The sequence below is a fragment of the Pinus tabuliformis genome, chromosome 1_2, assembly GCF_031772625.1.
Source record: "Pinus tabuliformis cultivar Carrire ecotype Pingquan chromosome 1_2, CPIR1, whole genome shotgun sequence".
In the NCBI taxonomy this organism is placed as follows: domain Eukaryota; kingdom Viridiplantae; phylum Streptophyta; class Pinopsida; order Pinales; family Pinaceae; genus Pinus; species Pinus tabuliformis.
The window spans coordinates 315,436,831-315,461,298 of record NC_142298.1 but is presented as its reverse complement, the minus strand read 5'-3'; the positions used below and the strand labels follow the sequence as shown (position 1 = coordinate 315,461,298).

At 39.1% G+C, this 24,468-nt stretch overlaps 1 protein-coding gene across 1 annotated transcript in view; it reads left to right on the top strand.

Moving 5' to 3' along the window:
• Positions 1 to 261: 261 nt before the first annotated feature.
• LOC149205630 (E3 ubiquitin-protein ligase UPL1-like) overlaps positions 262 to 24,468 on the top strand; it is an 82,631-nt gene continuing 58,424 nt past the window's right edge. Inside the window, 2 exon segments of the mRNA XM_089397455.1 lie at positions 262 to 519; positions 615 to 723. Of these exon segments, the coding sequence (XP_089253581.1) occupies positions 691 to 723 (33 nt within the window). The 5' untranslated portion in view covers positions 262 to 519; positions 615 to 690.

Here is a 24,468-nt window from a genome sequence, read left to right as displayed (position 1 = left end):
TATTCCCATATTAAAAAATTTGAAAATATATAATTTCTTTAGCATAGTGTTAAATTATTAAAAATTTTAATAATTTTTTTTTTTAAATTTATACTGATTTAAACAATTTGCTTCTTCATATTAATTTAAATATTAAAGCTACACTTTTAATTCTCTGAATTAAACTTAGCCAGACTTAAAGAGATAAAATATTTTTTTTTTTTGACAAAATAACCTATAATTACCTGATTCGAAATTCATAAGTTCCCGGCACACCGATTTTTCATAAGATTCCCTCGTTCCATTTTCCTGCGCAGCACCTTTTCTTTTTCTGATTTGTCTTCGCATTGTGTTTGATGATTTGGACAGTCTTTTACTTTCTTCTTTCTGTGAATTATGTGTGCCTTTAAGTTCAGTAGGATTTTCGTGCCTGAGATCATCTCGGACGAAGGTCCCAAGTCCTACGATCCCATGACCACATCGCATTTAATAGAATTTCAATTAAAGATTTCGCCTCGGGATCGAATCCGCTTCCATCTGGTAATCGTCACTTTTGCAGTTAATCTGACTGAATGTCAAAGCTGTTTCTTTCCCTTGAAAAATAAACTTGGTAGTCTGTTCTCTGGCGTTTGTAGCGTTCAGCCGTGAAGTAGGGAGACACAATCGGGGAAGAGTTATAGTGGATATTGTCCACCTTCTTCAAAATTCATCATGGAGCCAAACGAGAAAAAAGCGCTAGAAGTGGTAAGAAGTTTCTATTGAAAGCCCTTGCGTTTATTTGAACTGACTGTGAATTTATACTTCAAGTTCTGTTAAAAACTTGGGTAGCGAAAGCATGGAACAAGAACCGCTTCTTATTGCCTATTGAAGAGAGGTAATACTAAATGTATTATATGCGCAAAAAATTGATAATTTTAATTGCAGACACAAAATTTGGTAAAAGTATCTGGAGTTAAGACAAAAAAAATTCTTGACACTGTATACCGCAAAATTGCAAATTTCCAATATATATCGAAATATAAGGTGCGATTTCTTTTGGCAAATATATCACTAATTTTTTTATTTGAAGTTCAGTTTATCAAGTGAAAGGACTGCTCCCCACAGACCTATATCTCCAGTTAAATTACTTTTTATTGAATAGTTTTAGAGATATTAATAACGTTATCGGCTTGCAGAATCCTTTAAGTCATCAGCTAATTTAATTTTAAAAAAGAGAAGCAGCACATTTTTGATCAAATTTAGTTGGACTTAACGCTGTTTCAAACAGGTTAATATCAAAGATACAAATCAGAATATTCATAAAACACCTGCCAAGGTACCTACACAATTGTTAAAGAATCACCGAGTTCATGTATATATGCATTTGTCCCCGCAAATTTCGATGCAAACACTAGCCTACTGATTTCTGGCTTTTAATGGCCTCACACAGACAGACAGTTGCGAAAAGGTACTGAATACATTTGGATTGATCTTCCTTGGCTGGACTATGGTTCATGTAATTCAGGTGGTTGTCCAGGGCCTTCTCAGAAATAGTCCTGCTACTGCCAGTTTTGGGGCCCTGAACCTCTGGTGCATTTTTTGGGGCTCTCCCGTATCTTTTTTTCGCAAGTCTGACGTCTCAAGAAGAACATTATGACATTTACAAATTCTCTTTTCAATGAGCTAAAAGGAGCCAATAACAGAGCAGCAAACCAAAAGTTATGGTCCCAAGAAGTTTCCCTTTTTTTGTTTAGCTTGGCGTTAATGCTTAGCATTACTATCAAGTTATGGTTAAGGTCTCGCATCTTAGGGTTTTTATTATTATGAAATGTAGTTTCAGCCTCTTGTGATGGGCTTTTTCAAATGATTACAGTAACCACATATCTTGTCGAAGATAGCTACCATCATTCTATCCATTGTATCTATATAGTGTTTTTCACCATTTTTGAGGTAACTGAATTTTGTTCTGCTATATCTGTGCTAACGTTGTCCTTCATTTCATTCTCAACATTATCTGGATCATCATGGGCCATTCTGGAAGCCAGCCAAACCTGCTCCGACAAAATGCTAGTTTTTTAAAGAGTGCACATGCATTCAACATAAACGTAAGAGTGGAGAGAATATGTAACATTAAATCAATGCAGGAGCAAATACATCGCGGGGTACCTGAGATAGGCCACCCACGTAAAACTTTCATACCACACTCTCACAACTAACCATCTCTAGGTCACAGAATTTATTACAACCTCATACAGTTACTCTAACATGAATTATATGTTGGTCGCATGTCACTAGCACTTGTTCTTACATCATGTCAATCCAAGGTCTAAGTACTTACATGTGTAAACCTTACGATATTTTGCAAGAAACATTACGCTTCTCAGTTTTTACCTCTTTATATATAAATAATACTGCATTAGACATTAGTCCTAACCAATTTGACAGTGTTTTTTTAGATTTCAATTTGCAAATTGCAATATATACAAACTTGTAATAAAGAGGGTTTCAGTACAGCTTTGGAACAGAGATTGTTGTTGCTTTTCCTGCTAGATTAACAACTAGATGTCGAGGTCTATTATTCAATTTAAATAATGTTCATAAAGTTTGTTTCTTTTAGTTTGAATCAATTCCATTCTCTTTCCTTGCAGAATCCAGTTACAGATTATTTTATTCCCTTGAACTCATTGCGTTGGTTGCACTTTATTTTTTTGAATGTAGTTTATGAGACAATTTTTTTTACTTGTCATCATGTCAAATACTACTGTTCTAAAATATATATGCTTACTTATAACCAAGAACCTTAGGCAGCAATTGCCAGAAATTCAGTAGATTTGCACACAATTGTCTCCTAATTATATTGTAGTTTTTTTTGGATTGATGGTAATGGATTTCTCTCAACCAGGACGATCTTAATTTCCCAATAAATCAAATGGAATTTCGTTAATTGAATGAGACTGTTCTTGTCAACTGATTGCATTGAGAGAAGTGAGATGCGTTCTTCAATGCCGGATGGATGAGATGTGTAATGTACATGTGCAGTGTTGTAGGAACCGCCCCCCGGATCTAGAGGCAGATTCTCATCCCGTACGGATCCGCAACCGATCCTCCGACAGAACCACGGTTCTGAAAATCGAAACCGCAGTTCCACCAAAAATTTTGTGGTTCCTGCACCAAAATTTCAAACCGCGATTCTACAGGCCCAAACCGTGGTTCTGCCATGGTTCCAAAAGCCATTCACATGGTTCTGCGGGGCTTTTTTTGTTCTTTTTGGAACTTTTGAACTGTTATGTGAGGAAGTATGCTTCCTGAATAGTCTCAAGGTGCCCCTTGATGCTCCCTAGACACTTCCTAGACGCTCCCTATGTTGAATGGTGTTGTCATTGATGCCAACATTAGTCCTTGAATGCTCTTACTATACATCTGTAGATTGCATTGATTGGAAACTTCAATGAACAAGAAGTCTTTGAAGGATGAGAAGCTCTTGTGGTGTGGTCATGTGGCCCCTGTTGATGAAGATTCTGAATGGGAAGATCAGTGAATTGGCAAGCAAGTCCATCATCATTGGATTGTCCTCGTCATACCAATTCCAACGGTAGGTTGCACGCCCCATAACTCCTCATGGCTGAGGAGATACACTTCTTCAAAGATGAAGCCCCAAATCTGTGGTCAGGATGCCTAAAATTGAATAATAAAAGGCAACCTCATTATTGGTCAAAGTTTGGGAGTATTATTGAATAAATATATTTATTATTGACCAATCAGCCCTCAAAATGTGAAGTCAAATCAGCCCTAAAAGGAGGAAATTTTCATTGAAAAGATCAACTCCAAAGTTTGATTAATGTCGGGCCCTAAAAAAGGATTAATTCAAAATGCTAAAGTTCAGGTCGGCTCCATATTTGAAAATTCAAATTCAAATTTTATTTAAGGCCGAGTCTTGGTTTTAAGGCCATGTCGGCCCCCTCCTAATATATATAGAGGCTCAGATCTCTCTCATAAGGTAATCATTCATTAACACATATCTTAAGTAATTTCCTTCTGAGGTCAGGGAAGAACATTTATTCAAGGAGCGAGCCAAGTTCAGAAGGGTTTTGGGCATGTATTGTTTATATTTTTCTTGTTGGCTTTTGGCTGGGTTTAAGACAGATCTCTACGACTATCTACAACAAATATTCTCACATTGTCTGAGGCTTGTATGCGCTGGTTTTCTGAGGCTGATCTGGCATCGTCCGAGGCTCATTTGCGCTGGTTTTCTGAGGCTGATCCGAGGTCCATTTGGCCCCTTCTCTCGGCATACTTCTGTAGCATTTGATCTAAGGCTACTTCGGCCCTTGTTCAGTGGCATCATTGTGGTCTCTTCTGTGGCTAGGGCAGGGCACAATAAAAAGGTGATTTCTGGACTTATTAGAAGATATTTTGTAACTCAAACTAGGACTTGTTTATCTGTAAATTAAGGTCTGTTTTCTTGGCATAATTCCAAGGGTATTTCAGCTACAAGAGACCCAGTTTGTGACATCCCTTCTACACTGATCTAAAACACTGGTTAAGGGTTTTCTTAGGCAAAGACTTGGAGTCTTGTTGGGAACAGAAAGAAGAACGCTGAACTGAGATTGCTTTGTGGCCATTAATAAATATATGTGAGGCAGATCCATAGCAAATTGAAAGTTTTATCTTCAAGTTTGGTTCTAAGGTTGTTTCCAGTCTATGTTCAATGACTGATGTAGGGTCAAATAAGACTTGCATTAAGGAGTGTTGAAGGACAGAATAAGGGCATCTTCAGGGCATAATGCTTGGTAGAAATCAGTGGCACAGTTTCTATTAGCCAACTAAATCAAGGGTCAATTGAGAAGACTGTTGAATCATGTTTCTATGATACTGTAGCATTGTGTAAGGTTTATATCACTGTATATTAATGCAAGATGCCATATGAATATATTGCATATGCTATTGAGGACAGAGCTCAGTATGACTGAGTGAGGTTGTGTGTGGTAGAAGCTTCTGTGTATAATTGAGCCAGAGTGTGCAATAACAGAGTATGCCTTTGAGGACATAATTGAAGGTCTGCTGATCTATGACAAGTATTATGCTCATATTGATCAAGGTCATATCTGCTGAGGTAGGGTTGCCAAGCACTGTTACTCATCTTTATCAAAGACCTGAGAACAAAGGCTTATCAGTGTTATTGTCAAGGACATATATCCAAAAGGTATTGCTCAGGAATTAGAGCTCCAAGTATCTTGCTAATAGGCTAATAGTACATTCCCTACTCTAAGTATCTTGCTAATAGTACATTCCCTAGATTGAGTTGCTCCGAAGAATTATGTTGCAAATCATATTCCTATTGAACCTATGTACTATCATGTACTTTTGCTAAGGGCATTATTGTTGAAAGCTGCTAGGAGTTGTCGGACAGAGTTAACATCAGCCTTGGATATATTGAGTAAGCTGCATGAATATTGACATAGTTGCCTTTGTGAAAACAAGTTGTTGAGCTAAGGTTTGTGAGGAGAGAGGTTCTCGTACTGGTCAAAGTATTGTTGAGATACTGTTAGGGCTTTGCCAGACAGAAAGCATTGTATAACAGAATTTGTTGCTGGCTGAGGAGTCAGAGTTTGTTGTTGCTAATGTGATGATTATTTAGACCAATGTTACTTGGGAGCGGGAGCGGGAGCGGGGAGCGGGAGCGGAAGCGGGAGCGGGAGCGACCATTTTCAGAAGCTCCCGGTTTGGGAGCGAATCCCGGAGCGATTTTTTAAAAATATATATATTTTTTAATTTTTGATATATATATGTCAACAAAAACATGTAGAATGATGAATTAGATATAAAAAACATAAAAAAGCATAGATTGAACCATATAACAACAATCATCTAGAAGTTATAATCTTCATCAACCACGTCCGCAAGTTAGTAACATAGTAACATACAACATATTGAGTCTCATGATTCATCAATCTTAAAGTTTCAAGCTTTCAAAATTCAATATATAACATTTATCATCATTGATCACCAAAGTTGTACTTGTAAGCTAAGTGTAACCATTACAACAAATAATATCTAACATGAAATGAAATGTTATAAAATGAAACGAAATGAAACAACTTTCAACTTTCATGAAGCATCATATTCATAATTCATTACTAATGAGTTATAATTGCCAACTTCAAACTTAAATTGTCATATATTGTTTAAAAAAATATCATAATAAATATGAAAGAGTCAATAGTTATAAAAGCTACTAGAAACTAGAGAAGAGAAGTAAATCTATTATCTATTTCTTATGCTTGGGCCTCTTGCCACCACGAGAAATGTCTAATTTTTTAGTCTTGTTGCAAAATCAGGATCTTTGTCATTAATATCACCCTCCAAGCATTAATATCCAGAGGTATCTTTGTCATTACCTTTGTATCTGTATAGGGATCTTTGTCATTAATATCACCCTCTAAGCATTAACATAAGATAGAAAAAGCATAGCATGTCAAGTCAAGATTTTGTTTGAGTGATGCGTACATTTTTAGAAGGGTCATGATAGAGGAGTTCGACAACCAATGTCACTAACATCAAGGTACATAGAGGGATTGGTACTCTTGATTAAATATGAGTTCCATACCCTAATACATGACAAAATTCAATGGAAACATTGCAATCCCCCAATCCTGAAATCCTGAAAAACTGATAAGTCTGCTGGATTTTGAATGAAATCTAAAATTCTACTTTCTCCATATGAAATCCAATGAGGACGAAACCACTCTCAAACATCCTGAGTCATTTCATGGTAATGTTAAAAATTTAAGTAAAAGGATGAAAATGAAAATTAAAGAAAATGTCACTTTTACTTTAAGAATTTAACATTACCATGAATAGCATATCAATACTAGGGCCTAGACTTGATCATTAAGTTGCCCCACTCAAAAACTATTTGTTTCTTTCAAAAAAAATTGCATTTCGAACATTACTACAAAAAAAAAAATCCAAAAAAGGCAAAACGCTCCCGAAAACGCTCCCGAAAAGGCAGGGAGCGAAATTTTTTTTAGGGAGCGCGCTCCCGACCCGCTCCCGCCCGGAGCGCGGATCGGGAGCGGGAGCGAGGGGGGGGGGGGGCGCTCCCCCGCAACACTGATTTAGACCATGTATCATTGTGCATGCTAGGAATTGCATTCCAGAGAGATAATTGGCTTGGTGTCTTATGATCTTGCATTTCCTAAGGAAGAAGTTAGAGACAACTTAAGGTTGGGCACAAGACAGACTTGTGGCACATCGAATTGTGCATTGGCAGTAATATAGTGTCAAGTTTTGTGGTAGCAAGAATCGACTATTGGACAGAAGCAGAGGCAGTTCAGTGATAGTAGAATACAATGAGCTCTTGTTTCTATGCTGCTAGGGTTTGATCTTTTTGATGAGCAGTTGCTGCTAATGACCTTGTGCTAGTATTGCAGATCAACAAAATCAACAAATTGTTTTTTTGATATTATTTATGTTGATATTGGGCACAGGTGGATTTAGTCTGAAAATATATGAAACGTGGTCCACTGTGTTGAATTGAAAGTCGAAGCCTTTAGGGCAAATGGTGGCTTGCTGAGTAGGGTGGCAAGGTGGTGCAAAGGCGGAGATTGGAGTCTCCTTCAAGTTGAAGCCTGCGAACACTTCGGGGCGGCAGGGTGGTGCAAAGGTGGAGATTGGAGTCTCCTTCAGGTTGAAGCCTGAGAACACTTAAGGGCAGCAGGGTGGTGCTAGGGAAAGTCAGAGCTTGTAGGGTGTTGAACCATCCTTTTAGTTGGAGCTGATAAAATCAGGGTGTTGGAGCATCCTTTCAGTTGGAGCTTGTAAAACCATGGAGTTGGAGCTTCCTTCAGATTGAAGCCTGTAAATCAGGGGGGTGGACCCTCCTTCCAATTGTTGTTGGAGAATCTCGGAAGTTTGAGCTTCCTGTTGATGTAATCCTTAAACCTATATTAAAAGCATTTGGTGTTTTTTTCTCCCAAAAGGGTTTCCGCCAAAAAATCTCTTCTGCATTGTCTTTGATGTTGTGCATTGCTGAATGGTGTTGATTAACTGTTTAATATTCACATGTTATGGTTAAATTGTTAAAAAGAGCTAAATACTGATTCACCCCCCCTAGTATTTCCAATGCCCTAATGGTAATGTTAAATTCTTAAAGTAAAAGTGACATTCTCCTTTATCTTTCCTTTTCATCCTTTTACCTAAATTTTTAACATTACCATGAAATGACTCAGTATGTTTGAGAGTGGTTCCAACCTCATCAGACTTCATATGGAGAAAATATGTAGTGGGGTTGGCCTTTAACTTTAGCTCACATGTCTTCATATTGTTTCATTCATGCATCTCCACATATCCAAGTTATTTCAAAGGATTGCCACTCAAATGGCCTCCTCCGCATCATCTCATGCTCAAATAACCCTAGGTCATAAAGTAGCCACATGTGTGCGTCAACCCTCAATAAAGATGAAAATAAGCTCATAAAATGACCCATTAAGAGAGTTCCCATAGTTATCCACAATGCATGTCAAGAAGATGTCCATGTGTGTGCAAGTAGGCCCAAAATGCTTCGGAAAGTGTGACTAATGCTTCAATATGGGTGGGTTGCCTCGATAAGTGTGAACTGCCTCAAAAAACATGAAAATGCACAAAATCAAGAATGAAGCTTGTTGCCTCAAAATCTAGCAAGTCTTGCGAGATGCCCCACAAGGTGAAAGTTAGATCAAGTCACAACAATGAAGTGGATGTCATTGTCACCTCCCCAGTCCACTTTCTGCTCTTTAGTGGAATTTCACCACACAATAAGCTTCCCGATTTAGGTCACCTAAAGGATATTCTTGGTCTAGGATTCAAAGGTGACAATTGAATACGCTTACCCGAGATACTCAAGCTAAGGACATGGCTCAGTTCTACTAGAGAAGGAATAACGTATCTTAGGAGTAGCCTATGGAGGACTTGTAGTCCAGGGTTTCTGATATACAATTAAAAGTAGCACAACTAGGCATACAAGGAGAGATAAAAGGTTTGCTATAAGGATATAATCAACAACAAGCTCCACAAACCTTCAATTGACCCTAAGTTGAAGCCTTAGTGTTGAATTAAGTTTTTTCTAGCCCTAGAATTGCCTAGGGTTGATGACGTCAGCGCTAACGAAAGACTTCCAACAATCCAAATCGTTATATTTTGATGTTTTAAGGCTCAACAAGGTAGAATGACCTTCAACTGGCTCAATGCTCATGCCCTAGTTGAATTTGGCTTCAAACCCTAACCCTTGTGGCTTGCTTTGATGAGACAAAAATTTTAGGGGCCGAAAATTTCAGCGCTGAAATTTTCGAAAAAGAAGAGAAAGAAGAGATTTTGAAGTTTTTGATTTTTTGACCATCTATGTGAAAGCCAATGCCTACTAATTACATGGTTGATGGAGCCTAAGTGAAATTACTATGGAGATATCAAGCCTTAGAGGGGAGTAAGGGGAAAACCCTAGTTTTCCACTTTCAAAACCCTGGCTATATCTTCATGAGGGGATAAAATCAAGAGAAAATCTCTCTAGGAGGTTCTTAAGGGATATCTAAGATTCTCCAATTAAAGCATACAATATTTTGCCAAAATTTCATAATAAGATATGCAACTAAACAAGAACATAGAAAACCCTAGCAAATATGTTGCATGCAATAATCATTAAAAGATATCCAACAACAAAAATACCCACATGATATCCATGAAAAATCCTTCATTATCCCAAAGTGGACATCTCCACAATAAGGACTAGTCTCCAATAGCATAAATGTCCACAAAGATCACATCTCCACAAGAGTAATAGGCTACAAGAGCAAGTCCAAAATATCTAAGGAGGCAATAGTCCGCAAGTGATGATGAAATACAACAATGAGGTGAACTCTATTTATATGAGGTGTACCTTAACTAATTTTAGCTTATGAAGCCCCTAAAGAAGTTTGATGATGAGTAAACATAAAATAATCCTTGGGTTACAAGCGAACCCACTAGATCAATGTGAAAATATGCCACAAAAGACCCACACATGTGAGTCGCAAGCCTCTAAATGATGACATGATTCCCTTTCTGGGCTTCAAATGCCATGTGATGGTGAGTATAAGGTTGGAGGTGTCTCAATGTGTCATGGTCATCCATCATTTGAGGAATATCCCTCAAATCCAACCTCGAAGCAGCTCCAGGGGTCCCAAATCTAGTTGGGTTGTCACCACGTCATCTCCATGGGTCTCCAATGGTCAACACAATGCCTCCTCTCTCCAATGTTAGGGCTCCATTAGGTGCAACAAGCCCTCCCTAGTCATCTCATGGAAGACCATCCTCATTTGGGCTCTGAATCATGGCTTGCCCATTAGGTAGTGTCAAGGCCAACCTAGGGGCATGCTGGGTCTAGTGGTGCAATCATTAAGAATCCTCTATGTTGGGTCAAACAAGATCAACGTCTTTGGTCCTGGAGGTACTCTTGGTTGTGCTTCAGTTGCTTAAGTCATCATATTGCTCGACGCTCTGATGTAAGTGGGCAATGTTGCATTTGCTAAGTCATCAACCTCTTTGATAAGGCTTGGGTACTTGTGGAGTGGGTGCCCTCAAGGCCTGGGTTGCTGTGGACCACCTGACAAAACCAACTTAAACTCCAATGAAAGCAACCATTCATTAGAGGCTAAGATCATATAAGCATCTAAGTGGACCAAACTTGCATGATAACAACATATTAATACTTCAAACTTGGATCACTGATGCAGGAGCATTGTAAAACTCAATTGACCGAGAAGGTCAAACCTTTTTACCAGAGGAGTTGATTCCTCAAAGTGTGGATTTGGTTAAACTAGGAAAACTCTTTATTTGCCATGTAATTTATTTATTATTAGGAATCTGTTAGGAGAGGATTGAAGAAGTTAGGGAGGTCGTAATTTGAAGCCAAAGTTGGGCCATCCATTCCAATATTTGTGGATATGGGAGGATGCCCACTCACGCATATAAACCAAGTAAAGTGTGGAGTGAGTGGAATTGAATTAGCGCCTCAAACTAGTCCTTTTGCAATTTTATATATGTTTTCAATGCACACTTGTATATACTAACATTCCAGGGTACTGTGTTGTGGCCAGGCTCTATTTAATCCCTATAAGCAAGACAGAGGCATTCTCGCCCAAATAATAACCTGTATAATTTTATGTTGGAAACCTTAAAGATTGGAGACAAAGGCAGTGGCAGATTGTTCCAAGACCGCATGAGCGAGAGGCCTGTAAGTGTAAAGGGGCTGAGAACTGAATATACAAGTAGAGGAAGCGAACACTTAGACTTTCAGCAGGAGTGTGTCACTTGACAAGAGCCGGGAGACAAAACCAAGGTTTCATCAACAAATATCCATCACAGAACATAGGTTGGGCTGACATGTCCCAAGAGTCCTTTCCCCGAAAGGCTAAACAAGTTGTAAACAAAGGAAGCACCGAGATGATGTGGAGGAGCCGATGACTTGGAGAACATTGGGATGAGGTGGACTAGATGTATGAGGCAAATGGTATGCGTGCCATTGAAAGGACCGAAGTGGGGACCACTTTAGACAGAAATTAAGAGTGGCGATTGACGAAAATATTTCCATTACCCAGAGTCTGTCTCCTGGAGGAAAGACCTTTGTGCACTGTTTGGAAGAACCAGGTTGACTCGAAGTCAAGATGACATGTAAAGCTAGCGACATATGAAAGGCCGGGGCGATATGGAATTCTTTCATTGGTGCAAAGATTGACCGGGGGTCCACAAAGAATTGTTGACTTGTCCTGGAGGTAAAAGAATTGTGCGCTTTTAAAAAGACCAGGGACAACAACGAATGGGAGTGGAACAACAGTTAATAGAGAATTTTTTGTTCCCCAAAATCTGTCTCCTAGGGATCTCCTTTGTGCACTTTGGGATGAGCTGGGGTGATGTAAGTCAGGTGGACGTGGCAACTACTAATAAGAAATAAGTTGGGGTGATGTTTTAAGATGTGGACCAATTTCTTCCTTTGTTTTAATCATTGTGGTTACGAGCACGGTTGCGTGAGCCGCCATTGTAAGTGTTAGGAGTAATGCATGGTTGAAGTTGTCTTCGCTCTTTATGAGGGGGTGCTTGGCTACGGTGGTTCTTTTGGGAGTTTCGGCTTCAAATTCGACATAACCTGAGTTTGATTGCTTCATAAAGGAAGTTCTCCATTTGGTTAGTTCTAATTTGACCATAATTTGGGACTTGATCCCAAGTTCGACTACGGTGGTTCTGAAGGGGACTTGAGGATCTGAATTCAAATTGGATTGGATATGGATTTAGCTCTATGCCTGCATCATTAATGGCAGTAGAGTAGGATAACTTGCTCAATTGAATTCTTTGAAATTGAAGAAAATTTTATAGTAGTAATCTTGAATTAAGTAAAGTCTTTCAGTAAAAATCACATAAGAGAAATTTTTGGCCGATGCGTTTCGAACCAACAAGTGTGGTTCATCATCAGGACCAGATGAAGAGGTAGACCATGGCAAAGGCTTAAATAGAGAGCAATGTAGAGACATAATTTCAAGTAACGACTATATTTGAACAATAATATTTAAATTATGATATTGATTTCTTAATGTATTAAAAATAAATATTATTAAGTAACGGCTATATTAAACGGCTAATACACACCAAGATATGCAAAGCTGTTACAATGGTGCGAAGATTACAGGATGATGGTTGAGAAGCAAGACAGTTGATTGAGATAGATTTGCAGTCAACAAAGAGGACTGGGAGATTGTAGTAGTGATCGAAGGAATTGGATGAAAAGTAATGAATTTTGTTTTCGCTTAATTTGGAAGTGTTAAAGTTGGTAGCAACAGAAAGAAAGGATACAATGGCAACAATTACAACTAGGGAGTTGTGATAGAGAGCAAGTAAAGCTCTTAAAGTAAAGCTTGTGGCATAAAAGTTGCAGCAAGGAATGCTGTAAGTAGATTTCAATTGGAGACTAGAAGTAAGGGAATAGTGGAAGTTCTTAGGAGAAGAATGCGTGAGCAGAATGCAAAAGCTAGAGGAGAGCAAACGAGTGCTCAGAGGTTCTAGAGGGAAGAACTAATAGTACCAAAATTCTAATCTCAAGAGGAAGCTTGGTGAGGTATTGGTCGCAGGAACAAAGGTTTGCTAGAGAGAGAGAAGGCTTGGTTGCAACTCATAGTGGGCATGGAGAAGCTCATAGAGGAAAAGATGAAGAGGACTACACATAGTCAAAGGAAAATTTCAGGAGGAACCCATAGCAAGAAGAAAGTGGATGTCAGGATAGTTGGCAAGAAAGAGAAGAGAATGAGTGATGAGGAGTTTGACAAAGAGATGGCTAAGATAAAGGCAGAACTCAACAACCTGAAGAAGTTGCTATAGAAGGGAATTAGAGAAGAATTGAGACAAGGATTGTATGTAGGGAAAAAGGTCAAGTGGCATGTCAAAGAGTTATTTGCTTAGAAGATAATGTAGAAAATAGAGAGAGAGGAGGCACTCAGGGCAGCTGAGTACGAGATGAGAGAATCCATTTGTGAACCAGAGAAAGGACCAATTCTTGGAGAAGAAGACAATGATGATGAAATGACGAGAAGGGTGCTAGAGGCATCTTCAGAGACTAAAAAGTCTCATGGTTTTAATTTTAATTATTTGTGTGAGTGTGTATTTGCAGGTACCAAAGATGATGGAGTTGAACAAATGTTAGAGATAGTGGGAAAAGCAGAAATTCCACAAAGACAAATTTTTTCTTATGAAGCACAACTAGAGTTAGTAGAGTTTGAAGATACACAGTCCCAAAGGACTACCACAAGAAAAGGGAATTCAACAAAACTTTTGCATATATGTGTATAAATGGTTCGGATATATATGGATGCACGTGAATATATATGTTTTTCTTTAAAATTTGAATATTTTATTTATTTTTTGGTCGATTATTTTTTTTACTGGTTCCAACTGGTTCTCGATTCGGGGTGGGGGGGTTCTACTAGTTCGATGATTGGTCTGCTTCTAGTAACATTGGTTCAAAGAACCTATGGCTAAATCTAGAGGGATGAGATTTGTGTTGGAGATGCACAAATGGATTCCAAACACATGCTACCTTAATTAAATGATTGTCATTATAAATTTGGGTTTATAGGGACAATTTGACAACATGCAAAATTTATGACAACAATAGAAAAATAACCCACAATCGATGATAAAAATAAACTATCAAAGGCTGTTTAATGGGAAAACAAGGGAAAATATTACAACAAATTTTTGATGGCTGAAAATACACAAAACAACTGCTAAAACCTAGACATCAAACCTAAAATTATGGATGAAAAGTGCATAAAAATGATATTTTTCCTTTTTGTTTTAAGAGATGCAATGCCTAACCTTAGGACTATGATATTTAAGGTATTTTATGTTATTTTATGTATATTTTTTCTTAATTTAACCTTAGATTGCCATAAAATGGAAGAGAAAGATTAAAATATTAAAGATTGACGCACAAGGAATAGTGCCTTATCAATCTTGGGTAGATGGAGTAAAAAAAAAGGCAAGGTCAAAGGTGGAGTTCCTTGGTTGGATCGAGTAATAGAGTGAAAGGCTCTCAAGCAAACCCTAGCAATTTTCAATCAATTGGAGATTTAAGGTAAAAAAATGTTATTTTAAGTTTCCTTGATCGATTCTAGGTGACAAATCTTGCAAAGGAGATTTTAAAGACAAAATATTCAATATACCATGAGAACTTCATAGAAACCCTAATTCTACAACATTGCAAAATGGACGAAGATACTCACCATAGCATTACTTCATGAATCCAAGAGAAAATCCTTCCAAGCAATTTATGCCTCCCCAAGACCATTCACTATCCTTTAGTGATCCATTGCATCCAAGGGACAAGAGAAACTAGTGTGCACTATCTCACAAGAGAATAATGAGCGTTTGCGACAATTATCCTACTAAATTGGCCTCCCTCTATTTATATGAGGGCAACCAAGTCGATTCAAGGCAAAATTAGAATAAAAGCCCTAAAAATTATATTTTAAGTGTTTATAAGTTAAGTAGGTTGCATGCTATGCTAAAAGATAGCTATCTCAATGATAAAACGTGAGCAAAAGTATCTCCAAAGGTGATGTCATCCTCCAATGGTGAATATCTCTGTCAAGAAGGTGCTAAGGATGGGTTAAAGAGTGACTCCTCACTCCAAGCCATCTCCTTATCGACAAATGTGTATCATCAAGCAAAAACCTCCTCATCATCATGTCAACGTCAATCAAGCCCCAGGTCATTACTTTAGGCCTCATAAGGGTGATGCAACAAGCCTAGTGAATGATGTCATCATCCAAAAAGGTGTACCATCCCTTCCAAAGGGATCTCAAGTCATCATTGTCATCAAATTGGTCCATGAATAGGGAAACATTCTTGTCTAATTGGTCAATGTCCTGGTTACAGTGCCTTGTAGATATTAGAATAAATGTTATTTTAGTGTTTAATGCTCATTTGGATAAGAACGTATATGATCTTATTAGCAGTCTCTTAGAAGAAACTTGCTGTTTCTATTTCTTAGTAGAAACTTGCTGTTTCTATTTTTGTAAATACATTTGTATTATTTATTGAGCTTCATTGCTCATTGAAAATCAATTCAATTCATTCATTGATTATGGTATCACACTTGGACCCTTTCTGATCTTCCTATAGGGAAGAAGCCCATTAGCTGCAAATGGGTGTATGAAGTGAAATACAAAGCTGATGGAACCCTAGACATTGTAGACAAGTATAAGGCTCACATTGTTGCTCGAGGGTTCTCACAGAAGGAAGGCATAGACTATGAGGAGACCTTTGCTCCTACAGCCAAGATGAATACCATACGGCTTGTCCTTGCCTTAGCAGCTCAGTTCAGTTGGAAAGTCCATCAGATGGATGTAAAGAGTGCTTTTCTGAATGTGACTTACAAGAAGAAGTATAGATGACACAACCTCCAGGATTCAAGATTGCCGGTCAAGAACAGAAAGTCTGTAGATTAGTCAAAGCACTCTATGGTCTGAAACAAGCTCCTCGGGATTGGTACATGAAAATTGATAAGTACCTAACAGATCATGGCTTTCAGTGGAGTCCATCTAATGCAAACCTGTATATCAAGCATACTGGTAATGATATTCTGTTTGTGGTTGTCTATGTGGATGACCTTATCATTACTGGCAGTTCAGCACATTTGATCCATGGGATCAAATAGGAATTGTGCAACATATTTGATATGATAGATTTGGGACTTCTTCGTTACTGTTTAGGGGGTTGAAGTCTGGCAGACTGAGAACAACATCTTTCTCTCTCAGTCCAAGTATGCTAGAAATCTTGTGGACAGGTTCAGAATGCAGGATTGCAAACCTGCCACGACTCCTATGGAATCATGGCTCACACTTTCAGCTCAGTCATCCTCACCACTTGTGGATGAAACTTTATTCAGGCAATTAGTGGGCAGCCTCATCTACCTTACTGCCACTAGACCTGACATCAGTTTTACAGTGAGCTACATTTCACGCTTCATGTCAGCTCCTAAGGCTAATCATTGGATAGCAGCGAAGCGTGTGCTGCGTTATGTGCGTGGCACTCTTGATTATGGACTTATGTACACTTGGAGTTCCGATCCTACACTCAGTGGTTACACAGATTCCGATTGGACCAGTTCAGTTGATGACCGTAAATCTACAGCTGGGTATGTGTTTAGTCTGGGATTCGGTGCTGTCACATGGACTAGTAAGAAGTAGTAGGCAGTGGCTCTCTCCTCGATAGAAGCAGAGTATCGGGGAGCAGTTAAGGCATCTTGTGAGGCAGTTTGGCTTCGACGTATGCTTGCGGATATGCATGTTTCCCAGGCAGGTCCTACTCCCTTGTTCTGTGATAATCAGGGAGTGCTCAAACATGCCAAAAATCTAGTCTTCCATGAACGAACAAAGCATGTGGAAACCCATTGTCACTACATTCGACAGCTTGTTGAAGACGAATCCATTCAGTTGATGTATGTTCCCACAACGGAGCAGCCAACAGACATCTTCACCAAGCCCCTTGGTCCTGATAAGTTTGTCAAATTCAGAGGGTCTATAGGTGTTGTAAATAGATTGAGCATTAAGGGAGGGTATTAGAATAAATGCTATTTTAGTGTTTAATGCTCATTTAGATAAGAACGCATGTGATCTTATTAGCAGTTTCTTAGAAGAAACTTGCTGTTTCTATTTCTTAGTAGAAACTTACTGTTTCTATTTCTTAGTAGAAACTTGCTGTTTCTATTTCTGTAAATATATTTGTATTATTTATTGAGCTTCATTGCTCATTGAAAATCAATTCAATTCATTCATTGATTAGTAGAGTCATCAAGTGGGGTTGGATGTCCTCTCTGAAGTGCTTCAAAAGTCTCAATCAATCCTTCAAGGGACAATGATTGTACTTGGGAAAAAACATCTGAAACATACCCTAAAAAATCAAGTGAGATCATCATCATAGGTGAAGTAACCATAAGAATATCATAATGGACCATATTTAATGCAAAAGCCACAAGAGTACTTCACACACATGCGTCATCTTTAAATGTCCTTATAGCTTAGGGTTTGTAAACAAGTTACGATGCTTAGATATGGTAGAGTTATCTAGAGCCCCTATTAGGTGCTTCCAACCTTAAGGGGAGGAACAATGCCTAAGCTGACACATCAATCAACAAGTGCAAGTGGATAGTGGTATGGTGGGGGTTTACTTCATGGAAGATGCCACCATTTGTGTATTGGCTATAAAATACCATCATTCTTGAGTGTTATAATGTGAAGAGAGAGCAATCGTGGGACTTGAGTTACCCCTTTCCTTGGCCTATTTTTACCACCCCTCTTGTGCACCTTTTTCTTTAATGTTTTTTTTTTTTTCTTGCGTAGCTTGGGTCACATGCATTAATTACTTTGTAAAGATGAAGTGGTTTCTTGCTTGTTAGGGTTGGGATATCAAAGTTCCTTCCATTTTGATTTGCTTATGCATTAGCCAGGAATTGGGTGAGGGCTAATGAGGGAGGTAGAGCTCAGGATAGGCTTTTGTCCACGTACTTTATTATATCCTAGCCAATCTTTTGCATTTTATCATAATGGCTCATGCTCTTTCTTTTCTTTCTGTTGCATCAACCTCTTAGGGAAAAGTTTCCATCCTCCTAGACAAGAATGATGAAAACAAGGAGTCGATATTGGTGATAGATAGCACTCAACTTGAAGATTGTGATGTGGATATTGTGAGAATTTCTAATACAAAATTCTACTGCAGTAACTGATTTATTTCACCTACTTATTTCTCACAATAAGTTATTTACAAACACTCTTCAATAAACATTAAAATAAATTCTACTGCAGTTATCACATAATTACATAGAGAAAATAATAGTGATATACAAGCACAAGAATCAATCACATCAACATAGTTGTTTTTGGACAATTGTCCTCGAAAAAACCCAATGTGGGCAAACCGGTGCAACAAATGAGGGTTTTATTAATCTTGAACAACAATCTCTTTACAAGGAATGATTTCACAGAGAAACAGTGACACTACTGAGAGAAAACACTTGAGACAAAGTCTCCTCTTCTTGGATAAGTTCTGACACCCTGGAGACCCTTCACCCACCTCTGCGTCAGCCTGCGTGAAGACTATGTCTCTAATGGTGCTGTCTACCTGCTCTTCCCTCTGCGTTGTCTCTCGAATTCCTTGCGTCACCTCCTCCTCAGTCACTGACCGTTGTTGCTGATGCCCTCCTCTTACTCCACCTCCAACTCTCCCTCTGAAATCGAACTCCTTCTCCTTGAGAATCGATTTCCCTCGGGGTATTGAGTATTTGCCTGGTGTGTCTCCAAATGACTCTCAAGTCTTCTCTTATACTTTTCCTGTTGATGAATCAACGACCGAGATTAAGTCTCTAATCAATGGCTAAGATTAAAACAGACTTGATCTTCGTCTCTTAGAAGCTTCTCACCCATATCTTTATTAAAACTCATTAATATTTTTATTTTCCTAAGTTTAGAATTAGGAACCCATTTAGAATATTAATTATTTTAATAACTCCTCATCCAGGTGGAATTTCTCCAAACGATTTCTGGGTCTTGGAGATCTCATGTGTTCTAGCCCCTCCACAAAATTTCGGAGCTAGAGCACATCCGATGCTACCCAAAATCAACACTCCCTCTTAGCGAGGAATGTGCCCTAGCAATACTTCCCAATAGAAGCATCACACTGATCCACGACATTGGTCCTTTACGCTGTTGATGCTCGGTCAATTGCCCCTCATCCACTGCGTTGCTGCTACCTGTACTGCTGCCCATGACACTGCTACTGTCACTGCTACATCTGTACCACATCTCCCTTTGAATATGCTGCATCATGCTGCCCATAGCACTGTCATTGCTAACTGCTGCATTGCAACTCCTTATACTATCCGCTTCTGCTACTGAAATAGATTCTTCACCATCCCCATCTTCTCCCTGAAGTAAACAAACTTTGTTCTTCCTAGGGCCTTGGTGAGAATGTCTGCCACTTGTTCTCCTGTTGGAGTGTACCTCAACTGTACTGCCCCTTGTTGGACACAGTCTCTGATAAAGTGACACCTGATATCAATGTGCTTCGACCAATCATGAAAGACTGGATTCTCAGAGAGCTTGATGCAACTCTGATTATCACACAAAATACTGGTCGCTTCCATCTTTCTCCTGAATAGATTCACATGCAATTTACTAAGCCATATGGCTTCGCACGAAGCTGTGCTAGCTGCCATATATTCAGCTTCAGTTGAGCTCAGGGCCACAGAATTCTGTTTCCTACTACACTAGGAGGTCATTCCTGATCCAATGCTGAAACAATACCCAGTGGTACTTTTTTGATCTACTGAACTTCCAGCCCAATCTGCGTAAGTGAACCCACTCAACCTGATGTCATTGCCTTGGGCGTACATCAGTTCATGATCAACTGTTCCTCATATATATTTGAGAACATGCTTGGTTGCTGCCCAATGTGCCCTCTTTGGTTCGACCATGAACTGACTGAGGGTGTTGACAACGTAACAAATGTATGGCTTAGTATTGACCAAATACATTAGGGACCCTATGAGATGCCTGCATAAGATGGGATCGACTTGTTTATCTTCAGATGCATCAATCTTCTTCCAGTTGGTGGTCATTGGAGTAGCCATAGGTCTACAATCTTGCATTCTGAACCTTTTCAAAATCTCTGTAGCATATCTCCCTTGCCCAGGAAATTTTCACCTTTCTGCTGCCAAACTTCCAACCCCAGGAAATAATGCATCCATCCCAAATCCTTCATGTCGAATTCTGTGGCTAGGTTCTCCTTGCAATATTTGATGAACCTGGATGATCCTGTCAAAAAGAGATCATCCACATATAAAACCAGAATTAGAAGCTCATTCTCTACAACTAGATAGTAGAGGTTAGGATCTGCGTCAATCTTGCCGAATCCCGTCTTCTGCAAGTAGCCATCAATTCGACCTTACCATGCTCTAGGTGCTTGTTTAAGCCCATACAAAGCTTTCTTCAATCTGCATACATGAGATTCCTTCTCATGTGTCTCAAAACCTTCTGGTTGTTCAATGTATACTTCTTCTTCTATCACCATGTTCAAAAACGTTGTCTTGACATCCATCTAGTGAATCTCCCACCCCATCTGAGTTGCAAGGGATATCACAGATCTAATAGAAGTATACCTGGCTACTGGGGCGAAGGTTTCTTCGTAGTCTATCCCTTCCTTTTGAGCAAACCCCTTAGCCACAAACCTGGCTTTGTATTTTTCTACACTGCCATCTGCAACGTATTTGACTTTGTAGAGCCATCTCAACCCTACAACTAACCTATCTTGAGGCCTAGGTACCACTTCCCAGACATCATTGACCATTATGGAACTGTATTCCTCCACCATAGCATCTACCCATACTTGATGCTGAATGGCCTCTTGAAAACTGGAGGGTTCTCCAACCTAAGCCACCAAGGCTTGGTATCTGTTTGGTTGTCTACGCTCCCTTTTCTCGTTCCTAGGTGCCTCGACAAAATCCTCTGCATCTTGTAGTATCTGTCGAAGTTCCCGACTTGCTCTACCACTGGTAGTGGGTATATCTATCTGCTCCTCCTCTTCTTGAGGCTCCACCTCTGGAGTTTTGTCTTTAGGAGAAATACTAGCGCTAGTTTCTGCTGGTCGAAGTGGCTGTACCAACGGATCATCCTTTGACTGCTCTTCAGAAGGCATTTCTCGGGATTTTCTGAAGGCTTTGTCCTCCATGAACTTCACATCCATTGAATTTCGATCTTCCTATTCCCTGGAAGATAGATTGTATATGCCTTAGCATTCTTGCTATATCCTACAAGATATCCTTTCTTTGTAGTCTGATCCAATTTCTTCCTCTTCTCTTCGGGTACATGGCAGTATGCCAAACTCCCAAATATCCTGAAATGACTCACCTCAGGCTTCTTACCGATGAAGACACTCTCCAGAGTAATCTTACCTAATGCCCTGTGAGGAGTCCTGTTTTGGATATATACTGTCATGTTGCATGTTTTTGCCCATAGAAACTTGGGCATATCCCGATCATACAACATTGCCCTAGCTGCTTCAACAATAGTCCGGTTCTTCCTTTCTGCTACTCCATTCTGCTCCGGATTATAGGGGGTTGTCCACTCTCTTTTGATGCCTTCCCTTGTGCAAAAATCAGTGAAGTCCTTGTCGATGTATTCTCCACCATTGTCTGAGCGCAATATCTTTATCTTCTTTCTTGTCAGATTCTCAACTAGAGCCTTGAACTCTTTGAATCGACCAAAAACCTCATCCTTGGTTTTCAGAAAGTAGATCCAAGTCTTTCTGGAATGGTCATCAATGAAGGTGACGAAATATTCGGCACCACTAAGAGCTTTTGTGGACATGGGTGTGTAGATACCGGAGTGTATGAATCCCAAAACACTCTTAGCCCTATTGTTGCTTTTGGAAAATGCTACCTTAGCGTACTTACCTAGTGCGCATCTTCTGCATACATCATCTCGTTCGGTACTTAATTTAGGAACTCTGGATATTGTTTTATCGAGAACTCTTAGAGCCCTATGGTGTAAGTGTCCCATCCTCCTATGCCATAGTTCATTCCAATCTTTATCCCCACTGCTGCCTATCAGTGCCATTGGAGATTTTAGCTGTAATCTATACAACCTATTACTTCTGATTCCAATTTGGGCCTTTTTTTTCTGACTCGGGTGTTTGATATATACTTTCTCCCTAATGAAGAAAACGTAATAGCCCTTGTTTTGAAGCTGAGATACAAAGAGTAGGTTCATCCCCAATCTTGGCACATGCAACACATTGGTTGCTTGAGCCGATCCCTTGCTTTTGTATGAAAGACTACAATACCTCTTCCTACGGGGGTACACTTTGCCTTATTTCCCATGGTGATTTGAAAATTCATCCTTTCTTTCTGATAATTCGGAAAAAATTCTCGTATTCAAGTTATATGCCAGGAAGCTCCACTATCTATATACCAAACCTCAGAGGAGGCAGAACTTGCTAGGCAAGCGACTTCTTCTTCCAGTCTGGAAGCTAACATAGAATAATCGTGATCCATGTTCTTCGTGCTCTCTTCTTTCTCTGGAGATCTGCGTGAGTCCCTTTGAGTTGATGTCTCGGCATCATACTCCTGACTCATAGCAGATTCTTCTATCCTGTTGCCCGATCTCTGCTCTGATACCATGTGAGAATTTCTAATACGAAATTCTACTACAGTAACTGATTTATTTCACCTACTTATTTCTCACAATAAGTTATTTACAAAAACTCTTCTGTAAACATTAAAATAAATTCTACTGCAGTTGTCACATAATTAAATAGAGAAAATAATAGTGATATACAAGCACAAGAATCAATCACATCAACACAATTGTTTTTGGACAATTGTCCATGGAAAAACCCAATGTGGGAAAATCGATGCAATAGATGAGGGTTTTATTAATCTTCAGCAACAATCGCTTTACAAGGAATGATTTCACAGAGAAACTGAGACACTACTGAGAGAAAACACTTGAGACAAAGTTTCTCCTCTTCCTGGAGAAGTTCTGACACCTTGGAGACCCTTCACCCACCTCTGCGTCACTTTTGCATCAGCTTGCGTGAGGACTGTGTCTCCAATGGTGCTGTCTGCCTGCTCTTCCCTCTGCGTTGTCTCTCGAATTCCCTGTGCCACCTCCTCCTTAGCCACTGACTGCTGTTGATGCCCTCCTCTTCCTCCACCCTGCAACTCTCCCTCTGAAATTGAACTCCTTCTCCTTGAGAATCGATTTCCCTCGGGGTACTGAGTATTTGCCCGGTGTGTCTCCAAATGACTCTCAAGTCTTCTCTTATACTTTTTGTGTTGATGAATCAACGACTAAGATTAAGTCTCTAATCAATGGCTAAGATTAAAACAGACTTGATCTTCGTCTCTTAGAAGCTTCTCACCCATATCTTTATTAATATTCATTAATATCTTAATTATCTTAAGTTTAGACTTAGGAATCCATTAAAAATATTAATTATTTTAATAACTCCTCATTCGGGTGGAATTTCTCCAACAATTTCTGGGCCTTGGAGATCTCATGTGTCCTAGCCCCTCCACAAAATTTCGGAGCTAGAGAAAATCCAATGCTTACCCAAAATCAACAGATATGGGGATAGGTAGAAAATGTTAAGTATGGATTTTTATACCATGGACACACAACTTCAATCAGTGCCTCCTATTTATGCCCCTCTTGGATAGTGGAAAGAAAATGCCTCAAACAAAGTTAGACTGGACTAGGGGCTGGGGATAATCACCAAGGTGAAGCATGGGAACAAGAATACAACCAAAATGTGTTCAATCATCAAACTCAACTTGTGATCCATACCAATATGCTCGTAAGCGTTAAATGAAAGCACTTGATTACAATAGTGGTTAATGTACTTCAAAATGTATGACCCACCTCCATCTGATAAGTAAGCTAGATGTCACAAAGCACCTTCATCTGATAAGTAAGCTAGATGTCACAAAGCACTGTCCAGAGCATAGATGGAGGGCCTTTGAGGCTAGCTATCTGTAGATCAGATAGGGCTGCTGGCTGGCAAACTGAACAGAATGGGAGAAAATGTTTTCTTCTAGGGTTCACCCACTTGGATGGTTAAGAAGACTCTTTGTTTCCACTGTCATTGAATGGCTATAAATAAAAATGATAGAAATTGAGTTTTATTATTAGATAAGTTTCTTATACAAGTATCAGAAATGTGAAAAAGCTGATAAATTTACATGGATAGAATTTTACTGGCAATGACAGGTTGCTTCCTAGTGAATTAAGCTTGCAACTGTGACAATCTCCGTGTATCATCAACAAAATTAAAGCTAGAGATTATATTTGGATTCTTGAATAAGAATCAAATAAGAAAATCATGCAAGTTGCTAGTTATAGCTAATTGATAGCCAGTTTTCTTTTAGGACATTGTCATTTGCCACTAACTCTAGTG